Raw genomic sequence first — 10,086 nt, 5'->3', positions numbered from 1 at the left:
GTCTCTACAGTGGTACCCTGGTTCTCTTAGGTTTCCTGTTTAAATTGCTCCTTCACAGGGACTAGAAGCTTGAACGTCTTCGGTTAGGGCTGCAAGAGATTCACGGTCCGTGTAGAAAATACTTTATTTTAATAATAATAATAATAATCAGTGCTTTCACCCCTCTCATTTTTTTTGCCCAAGTGCAATACTTTACATTTCTCCCTGTTAAACTTCATCTTGTTTGTTTTGGCCCGGTTCTCTAATCTGTCAAGGTCGTTTTGAAGTGTGATCCTGTCCTCTGGGGTGTTAGCCACCCCTCCCAGTTTGGTGTCATCTGCAAATTTGATCAGGATGCCCTTGAGTCCATCATCCAAGTCATTGATAAAGATGTTGAATAAGACCGGGCCCAAGACAGAACCCTGTGGCACCCCACTAGTCACTCTTCTCCAGGATGAAGAGGAACCATTGATGGGGTGAGGAGGGAATCCCCCAAAAAGTTATTGAGCTCTTTGGGGAGAATTCGCCTCATAAATGCAAAGAGTGATACCTAAACACACGCTTCCTGGTTCTGTTACCAGGAACCCCAGACGCTGTGTCGTTTTTTCCAAATTCCACCCCCCGGGTGTTATTTTCGCTGTTTGAATCCCGGGAAATTCTGGATGTGTGGCAACCCTCCCATATGGGAGATAGAGCCAGATTTTTCCCCTACTGCTCCGGAGGGGAGGACCCGAACCAACGGAAACCGATATATCGCAATGTCTGAAATAAGGGCAGAGCTATGTAAAGGAAGGGACACAGGTGGCGCTGTGGGTTAAACCACAGAGCCTAGGACTTGCCGATCAGAAGGTCGGCGGTTTGAATCCCCGCAATGACGGGGTGAGCTCCCGTTGCTCGGTCCCTGCTCCTGCCCACCTAGTAGTTCGAAAGCACGTCAAAGTGCAAGTAGATAAATAGGTACCACTCTGGCGGGAAGGTAAACGGAGTTTCGGTGCGCTGCTCTGGTTCGCCAGAAGCGGCTTAGTCCTGCTGGCCACATGACCCGGAAGCTGTACGCCGGCTCCCTCGGCCAATAAAGCGAGATGAGCACCGCAACCCCAGAGTCGGCCACAACTGGACCTAACGGTCAGGGGTCCCTTTACCTTTAGGGACGCGGGTGGCGCTGTGGGTTAAACCCCCGAGCCTAGGACTTGCCGATCAGAAGGTCGGCGGTTCGAATCCCTGCAACAACGGGGTGAGCTCCCGTTGCTCGGTCCCTGCTCCTGCCCACCTAGCAGTTCAAAAGCACACTGGTGCAAGTAGATAAATAGGTACCACTCCGGCGGGAAGGTAAACTGCGTTTCCGTGCGCTGCTCTGGTTCGCCAGAAGCGGCTTAGCCATGCTGGCCACATGACCCGGAAGCTGTATGCCGGCTCCCTCGGCCAGTAAAGCGAGATGAGCGCCGCAACCCCAGAGTCGGTCACGACTGGACCTAAAGGTCAGGGGTCCCTTTACCTTTACCTATGTAAAGGAATCGGCTGGCTTCACGGTTTTCCCTGCATTGTGATTTTTGCCAGTGCTCCTCTTGCGATTCGCTGCCCCATGCAAGAGGCTGGTGGGGGGAGCTGAGCCGGCGAAGTTAACAGGGGCTACAGGAATCGGGAGAATCTGGCTTCAAAGGTTCTCCCCCACCACATTGTGAGTTTTGCACAGCGCAGAAAAACACATCAGGTTTTGCGATACAGTCAAACCTCAGTTGTTCCATTCCAGAAGCCCGTTTGGCTTCCGAAACGTTGGACGACCGAGGCGCGGCTTCCGATCGGTTGCAAGAGCTTCTTGCCCTCAATCGGAAGCCGCGTTGGACGTTCGGCTTTTGAAAAACGTTTGAAAACCGAAGCATTTAACGCATTTTTCGCTCTATAAGACGCACCAGACCGTAAGACGCACCTAGTTTTTGGAGGAGGAAAGTAAGAAAAAAAAATATTCTGAATCTCAGAAGCCAGAACAGCAAGAGGGATCGCTGCGCAGCGAAAGCAGCAATCCCTCTTGCTGTTCTGGCTTCTGGGATAGCTGCGCAGCCTGCATTCGCTCCATAAGACGCACACACATTTCCCCTTACTTTTTAGGAGGGAAAAAGTGAGTCTTAAAGAGCAAAAAATACGATACTTCTGGGTTTTTGGTGTCCGGGAGCCAAAACGTTCCAAAATGGAGGCGTTCAGGAGCCGGCGTTCAACTATATATTGCCAGCTTGAAAACTACTGGATGATATATCGCCTGGCCCCAGTATCTCCTTCTTGGAAGGTTTTTAAACAGAGCTTTGGTCACCCTGTGGAAGACAGAAGTGCCTGGCGTGCTCTGGTCCATGGGGTCACGAAGAGTCGGACACGACTGAACGACTAAACAACAACAACTTGGTCACCCTGCCGCTAGTCCTAAACATTAGGAAGAACTTCCTGACAGTAAGAGCTGTTCAACAGTGGAATTTGTTGCCAAGGAGTGTGGTGGAGTCTCCTTCTTTGGAGGTCTTTAAGCAGAGGCTTGACAACCATATGTCAGGAGTGCTCTGAAGGTGTTTCCTGCTTGGCAGGGGGTTGGACTCGATGGCCCTTGTGGTCTCTTCCAACTCTATGATTCTAGCCCCTTAGGCCCTCCATCCAAAGTCTTGCAGCACCTTTCCCCAAAACATTCTGGTGGACCTGCAAGGACTTGGTCCCGGCTGAGCTTCCGAAAACGGCGACAAAGGCGATGCCAACAAACCTGGGATTTTCCATTCCGGCGTCGTACGCCGGCGCGTCTTTATTTTTTGTACAAAAGTAATAAATAACCCCCCTCTCACCCGAAAGTTGTTGGTTTTTTTTTTAAATACTCAATGTAAGAAGGCATTTGATAAGCAATACGTGTCCATGGTGTGTTGCCAACTATCCGTCAGGAGACCAGCATGGGCAGAAAGTGCGCTGAGAGGTGCTGTCTCCGGGTCTTGGGCCCCTTTCGCGGGACGCCCTTGGCGTTGAGGGAGAGGAACATGGGGCGCCCCTCATGGTGCCAAAGCAACGAAGCGTAAGTGTTGTAGCCGTTCTCCTCGATCCTCTCCACGAAGTTGCAGCTGGGGGTGTACGCTTTCTGCAGAGAGAAAAGGAGGCGGAGGTTGGTTTTGATCCAGCGGCCGCAGCTCGGACGTTAGGACACCTGCCTTTGCAAGCAGGGCCGGATTGATGTTTGATGAGGCCCTCAGCTCCTGAAGGTGGTGGGGCCCTTTATATGTCCAGCTGCCCTTTGTCAACAACTGTTTTTTGTGTTGAATAAACGCTATGTGTTGAATATATGCTATGGGACGCGCTTGGCGCTGTGGGTTAAACCACAGAGCCTAGGACTTGCCGATCCGAAGGTCGGCGGTTCGAATCCCCGCGAGATCCAGACTCTGGGGTTGCGGTGCTCATCTCACTTTACTGGCCGAGGAAGCCGGCGTACAGCTTCCGGGTCATGTGGCCAGCAGGACTAAGCCGCTTCTGGCGAACCAGAGCAGCGCATGGAAACACCGTTTGCCTTCCCGCCGGAGCGGTACCTATTTATCTACTTGCACTTTGAGGTGCTTTCAGACTGCTAGGTGGGCAGGAACAGGGACCGAGCAACGGGAGCTCACCCCGTCATTGCGGGGATTCAAACCGCCGACCTTCTGATCGGCAAGTCCTAGGCTCTATGGTTTAACCCACAGTGCCACCCGCAACCCAGAGCTTGTTTATACCTAAATCCGTCACTGCTTTCATGCAGAAGAGACCCCCCCCTTTTAATCCCTGACATCTGGGCTGGCCCCCAGACAGCTGCAGCTTGCACAATGCTGAGGCAGACGCCTCCTTGTCGTTTAGCAGAAGAAACCGGCTTCGAAACGGAACCATGAGGACTATGTTCTTGCTTCTGGTTTGGGTAATATGCCCGAATTCTCAGGGAAGGGCTGTGAGTCGTCAACGGCCGAGCATGCAAAAGCTTTCCGGATTCAGCCTCTGCCGCACAGCCTACCAGTCTTAGGGGGAACTTTTTGGCACAGCGGGTCAGATCTATCTCTTACTCTCTAATCCCAACCATGACAGGTGAGCCAGTCAGCTCTCAAATCATCTGACATCAAGGGACTCCCTGGTCCTGAATGGGGACATTGTGCCCCTGAAGGACCAGGTGCGCAGCCTGGGGGTCATTTTGGACCCACAGCTGTCCATGGAGGCACAGGTCAATTCTGTGTCCAGGGCAGCTCCATCTGGTACGCAGGATGAGACCCTCCCTGCCCGTGGACTGTCTGGCCAGAGTGGTGCATGCTCTAGTTATCTCCCACTTGGACTACTGTGATGCGCTGTCCGTGGTGCTACCTTTGAAGGTGACCCAGAAACTGCAACTAATCCAAAATGCGGCAGCCAGACTGGGGACTGGGGGCGGCCGCCGAGACCACATAACACCGGTCCTGAGAGATCTGCATTGGCTCCCAGTACGTTCCGAGCACAATTCAAAGTGTTGGCGCTGACCTTGAAAGCCCTAAACGGCCCAGTATACCTGAAGGAGCGTCTCCACCCCCATCGTTCAGCCCGGACACGGAGGTCCAGCTCCGAGGGACTTCTGGCGGTTCCCTCATTGCGAGAAGTGAGGTTACAGGGAACCGGGCAGAGGGCCTTCTCGGTGGTGGCGTCCACCCTGTGGTACACCCTTCAGATGTCAAGGAAATAAGTAGTTATCCTATCTTTAAAAGACATCTGAAGGCAGCCCTGTTTAGGGAAGGTTTTCATATTTAATGCTGTATTGTTTTTAACATGTGATTGGGAGCTGCCCAGAGTGGCTGGGGAGACTCAGCCAGATGAGCGGGGTATAAATAATAAATTCTTATTCTTATTCTTAGTAATACATGGGTTCACCAGGGTTGACCCATTGTGGATGGGGGGAGGACTCTGCAGAACTAAATCTCGCCCCATCGCATCAACTGGTGTCACCCGCCCATCAGGGTAACAGCAGCCGATTGACAGCAGGGCGCTGTTTTGCAGGAGACGCCGCTGTGAATATTTACCGTGCCGTAGAGTTTCCCCTTTCTGTTCATCGCTAAGTAGAACCGGCTGTGGACTGACCTGATGGCCACGATCCCCGCACGCACAGATCGGATCTCCACGATATCTGGAAGAGACGGGGAAAAGCCCTTAATTTATTTCTGTTTTTTTAAAATTGCACTTAAATTCCTTCTCCTCATTTACGACAACCTAAGAGACGCCTGCTTCTTGGGAGAAAAGCAGTGACAAACCTAAACAGCATCTTAAAAAGCAGAGACATCACCTTGCCAACAAAGGTCCGTATAGTAAAAGCTATGGTTTTCCCAGTAGTGATGTATGGAAGTGAGAGCTGGACCAAAAAGAAGGCTGATCGCCGAAGAATGGATGCTTTTGAATTCTGGTGCTGGAGGAGACTCTTGAGAGTCCCACGGACTGCAAGGAGATCCAACCTCTCCATTCGGAAGGAAATCAGCCCTGAGTGCTCACTGGAAGGACAGATCCTGAAGCTGAGGCTCCAAGACTTTGGCCACCTCATGAGAAGAGAAGACTCCCTGGAAAAGACCTTGATGTTGGGAAAGATGGAGGGCACAAGGAGAAGGGGACGACAGAGGACGAGATGGTGGGACAGTGTTCTCGAAGCTACCAGCATGAGTTTGCCCAAACTGTGGGAGGCAGGGGAAGACAGGAGGGCCTGGCGTTCTCTTGGTCCAGGGGGTCATGAAGAGTCGGACACGACTGAACGACTAAACAAACAACAAAGTGAGGTAGGCCAGAAGAGCCCCAGAGTTAAGAGACGGAAGGAAACGTCCGTTTTTTTTTTCTCCCCATACGTAACTTTTCTTCGATCCAGCTCTCTGAACATCCGCAGCGATTTGTGGTTTTATTTTTAAAATATCCTCGCAGAAATCCTTCGGCGTTTCAGTTTTAATTCATCCCAATCAAAACACATTTTTTTTGTTTGCAGTTTTACCTAATGGTCATATTCTGGCAAGCAGTTGAACCCAACACAACGCAAAATTTTTTTTTGCGTTATGGTATATTCACGATTATATTCATTTTTGTGGACACTTGCCTAAAATACAGTGGTACCTCGGGTTAAGTACTTAATTCCTTCCGGAGGTCCGTTCTTAAGCTGAAACTGTTCTTAACCTGAAGCACCACTTTAGCTAATGCGGCCTCCTTCTTCCGCTGCGCCGCTGGAGCACGATTTCTGTTCTCATCCTGAAGCAAAGTTCTTAACCTGAAGCAATATTTCTGGGTTAGCGGAGTGTGTAACCTGAAGCGTATTTAACCTGAAGCGTATGTAACCTGAGGTACCACTGTAGAGTGATTGGGGAAACCCAGCTAGATGGACGGGGTATAAATAATAAATATATTATTATTATTATTATTATTATTATTATTATTACAGTGGTGCCTCGCAAGACGAAAAGAATCCGTTCCGCGAGTCTTTTCGTCTTGTGATTTTTTTGTCTTGCGAAGCAAGCCCATTGGCGGATTAGTGCTATTAGCGCTATTGACAGTTTAAGGGCTAAAAACGGCTTTTTAAGGCTTAAGGGATTAGCGGTTTTGCTGCTAAAATGCTTTTAGCAGCTTAGCGCTTCAGAAAAAGGGGTTTTGGAGCGGAAAAAAAATCCAAAAATTTTCGTCAATTTTTGTCTTGCGAAGCAAGCCCATAGGGAAATTCGTCTTGCGAAGCGCCTCTGCAAACGGAAAACCCTTTCGTCTTGCGGGTTTTCCGTCTTGCGAGGCATTCGTCTTGCGGGGCACCACTGTATTATTATTATTGCAGTGAGCGGGGGGGGGGGGCTGAAGAACCCCCTCCTGCTGCAACCAGCTCCCCTCTCCCCTGGTCTCACAGAACGAGCAGCGGCGTGAAAAGGGCGTAGGGCAGGTTGGTTTCACGCTGGCATAGTCTCCTATTGTATGGGGGAAATCCTGGAGAGGAGGGGACTTAAGACGGCTTTGGGGAGGTGGGGGTTTCAAGTCTTGGCAGCTGATCCATGGAGCAAGACCAACGGGGGTCTAGCAGTCCACCAAGTCTCTTGCTAAGAATCAACTCCAACTTGAACAGGGCAATTTGTTGACTGTTCCCTCTTCGTAACGGTTTAGGGTTTGTCCCCTCGTTGGCATAATGAAGGCACTTAAGAGCAAGGTTAGGCTAGGCTGGGCTGGATGAATCCCAAGGCGGAATTAAGATGGCCGGAAGAAATATCAACAACCTCAGATATGCAGATGACACAATCTTGATGGCAGAAAGTGAGGAGGAATAAAAGAACCCTTTAATTAGGGCGAAAGAGGAGAGCGCAAAATATGGTCCGAAGCTCAACATCAAAAAAGCGAAGATCATGGCCACTGGTCCCATCACCTCCTGGCAAATAGAAGGGGAAGAAATGGAGGCAGTGGGAGATTTCACTTTCTTGGGCTCCTTGATCACTGCAGATGGTGACAGCAGCCACGAAATTCAAAGACGCCTGCTTCTTGGGAGAAAAGCAATGACAAACCTAGACAGCGTCTTAAAAAGCAGAGACATCACCTTGCCAATCAAGGTCCGTATAGTAAAAGCTCTGGTTTTCCCAGTAGTGATGGATGGAAGTGAGAGCTGGACCATCAAGAAGGCTGATCGCCGGAGAATGGATGCTTTTGAATTCTGGTGCTGGAGGAGACTCTGGAGAGTCCCATGGACTGCAAGAAGATCAAACCTCTCCATTCGGAAGGAAATCAGCCCTGAGTGCTCACTGGAAGGACAGATCCTGAAGCTGAGGCTTCAAGACTTTGGCCACCTCATGAGAAGAGAAGACTCCCTGGAAAAGACCCTGATGCTGGGAAAGATGGAGGGCGCAAGGAGAAGGGGACGACGGAGGACGAGATGGTGGGACAGTGTTCTCAAAGCTACGAACATGAGTTTGACCAAACTGCGGGAGGCAGTGGAAGACAGGAGGGCCTGGTGTGCTCTGGTCCAGGGGGTCACGAAGAGTCGGACACGACTAAACAACTAAACAACAGCAACAAACACATCACAACAACTCAGGCCCTTTGGGAACTGAGAGCTTTGACCTACAACCTGGAGCTTAAGTCTGTTTTGGATTCTGCGCTCTCTCTGAAGCATGAAAAAACGCAGTCGTTGTGATGAGAGGAACTCTGAGGTCATACAGACTGCAATTTTCTAAAAACAAACAAACTCTGAATAATCAGTCACACGTCTCTGCAGAACCGCCAGGACTTGTGCAACTTCCTTATCCGTAAAAACCGACACTAAACTGATTTGGCAACTTGGAAGTTTCGCCCGTTCAGAGTGCATTTGCTAACGGTGTCGAGTCGGAGGTGAACCCCAAAGGAGCTTACTCCATTGGTTTAGGATGCTAGCTTTGCTTCACCAGTGAGAATCAGAATCAACTAGCCCTGTTCTCAAAGCAGGAAACTTGTCAGAATTCGAACACAAGATCACTCGCCTTTGGTTTCGGCAGCCACGATTCAGAAGCATCACTGCGTCTGAAATTAGGATTCTGCTCTCCTAAAGCTGGCGTCAGGAACCTTTAGCGCACCGGGCGCTGCTGAACTACAACTCCCAGGGAGGATGAGAGGCAGGCAAAATCTGGAACCACCAAAGTTTCCCCTAAAGGAGCTCCCTGACTCTTTCCTCCCCAGGCTTGCTTCATTGAGGACGCTAGTGCACTTTTCTGCTTTAATGAGGGCTAGAAGCTTGCTTCCCATTCATGGATCCCTGCCTTGCCATGGTGAAGGGGCTTGAATAACTCAGAGAAGCTATGAACTATGCTGAGCAGGGCACCCAAGATGAACAGGTCATAGTGGAGAGTTTTGACCAAACGTGATCCACCTGGAGGAGGAACTGGCAAGCTGAGAGATTTTACTTTCTTGGGCTCCATGATCACTGCAGATGGTGACAGCAGCCACGAAATTAAAAGATGCCTGCTTCTTGGGAGAAAAGCGATGACAAACCTAGACAGCGTCTTAAAAAGCAGAGACATGACCTTGCCAACAAAGGTCTGTATAGTTCAAGCTCTGGTTTTCCCAGTAGTGATGTATGGAAGTGAGAGCTGGACCATCAAGAAGGCTGATGGCCGAAGAATGGATGCTTTTGAATTCTGGTGCTGGAGGAGACTCTGGAGAGTCCCATGGACTGCAAGAAGATCAAACCTCTCCATTCGGAAGGAAATCAGCCCTGAGTGCTCACTGGAAGGACAGATCCTGAAGCTGAGGCTCCAAGACTTTGGCCACCTCAGGAGAAGAGAAGACTCCCTGGAAAAGACCCTGATGTTGGGGAAGATGGAGGGCGCAAGGAGAAGGGAACGACAGAGGACGAGATGGTGGGACAGTGTTCTCGAAATGACCAGCATAAGTTTGACCAAACTGCGGGAGGCAGTGGAAGACAGGAGGGCCTGGCGTGCTCTGGTCCAGGGGGTCACAAAGAGGCGGACACGACTAAACGACTAAACAACAACAACAACAGAAGCTTCAAAAGCATCAAATGGAAGCGAGACTTACTGTCTGGACACTCGACCCGACGCGTGCCGTCGACTTTGCCGTCCCCGCCGATGCGCAGGAAGTAGTGAGTGGACGAGTAGAGCCGCCTCCTCCGCGCGTCGCCCTGGAGGTGGGGGTAGCTGCGGGCGGGCCTGCCCCCCCTCGGCCACCAATACCCGCCGTGCGGCTGCAAAGCCGTGTCTCCGTGCCCCAAGGCAGAGTTGGCGAGCCAGACCAGCAGCAAAAAACACCAGGCTGCGTGGGCAGTCGGTGGGTCCTGGTGACCCATGCCAGAAAATTTCGCCCAGCTCTCGGGCGAGGGCCACCATGGGGCTTCAGAAGGCAGCCCGGCGAGGATTCGGCGGCGAGGCCTGAGGTCCCACGGGTCACCGTTGGGCGCGGTTAACATCCTACGAACGGCGTCATGACGGTTGGACTAGATGATCTGTGATCCTGCAGATCTGTGATCCTGCTGTTGTTTCGCCGGTCTCGATCAGAGGATTCGGCAGCAGACTTGAAGCTGGCAGCGGTTTCCTTGAGGTCTAGCGCCTTGCCGCGCCTTCCAGAAGCTGGCAGCGGTTTCCTTGAGGTCTAGCGCCTTGCCGCACCTTCCAGAATCCCCAA

At 51.2% G+C, this 10,086-nt stretch overlaps 1 protein-coding gene across 1 annotated transcript; it reads right to left on the bottom strand.

Annotated features, from left to right (window-relative positions):
• Positions 1-2,603: 2,603 nt before the first annotated feature.
• On the bottom strand, positions 2,604-9,886 carry FGF22 (fibroblast growth factor 22). Its single transcript, XM_083421942.1, has 3 exons — positions 9,484-9,886; positions 5,001-5,104; positions 2,604-3,079 (listed from the first exon to the last, which is right to left on the bottom strand). The coding sequence occupies exons 1-3, from the start codon at positions 9,869-9,871 to the stop codon at positions 2,885-2,887; spliced, it is 687 nt and encodes a 228-aa protein (XP_083278068.1). The 5' UTR covers positions 9,872-9,886; the 3' UTR covers positions 2,604-2,884.
• Between the last annotated feature and the right edge of the window lie 200 nt (positions 9,887-10,086).

This window comes from Podarcis tiliguerta (genome assembly GCF_965153285.1).
Source record: "Podarcis tiliguerta genome assembly, chromosome: 18".
In the NCBI taxonomy this organism is placed as follows: domain Eukaryota; kingdom Metazoa; phylum Chordata; class Lepidosauria; order Squamata; family Lacertidae; genus Podarcis; species Podarcis tiliguerta.
This window is presented reverse-complemented; position numbering and strand designations above follow the sequence as displayed.

What these genes read in the sequence shown, in the direction of transcription:
- FGF22 (XM_083421942.1), bottom strand. Translation starts at nt 9,871, where the DNA reads ATGTTAACCGCGCCCAACGGTGACCCGTGGGACCTCAGGCCTCGCCGC. An exon ending in TCGGGTCGAGTGTCCAGACA is followed by an intron (nt 5,105 to 9,483) that starts GTAAGTCTCGCT and finishes CGTCTCTTCCAG; the next exon opens with ATATCGTGGAGATCCGATCT. An exon ending in AGGGGAAACTCTACGGCACG is followed by an intron (nt 3,080 to 5,000) that starts GTAAATATTCAC and finishes TTCTCTCTGCAG; the next exon opens with AAAGCGTACACCCCCAGCTG.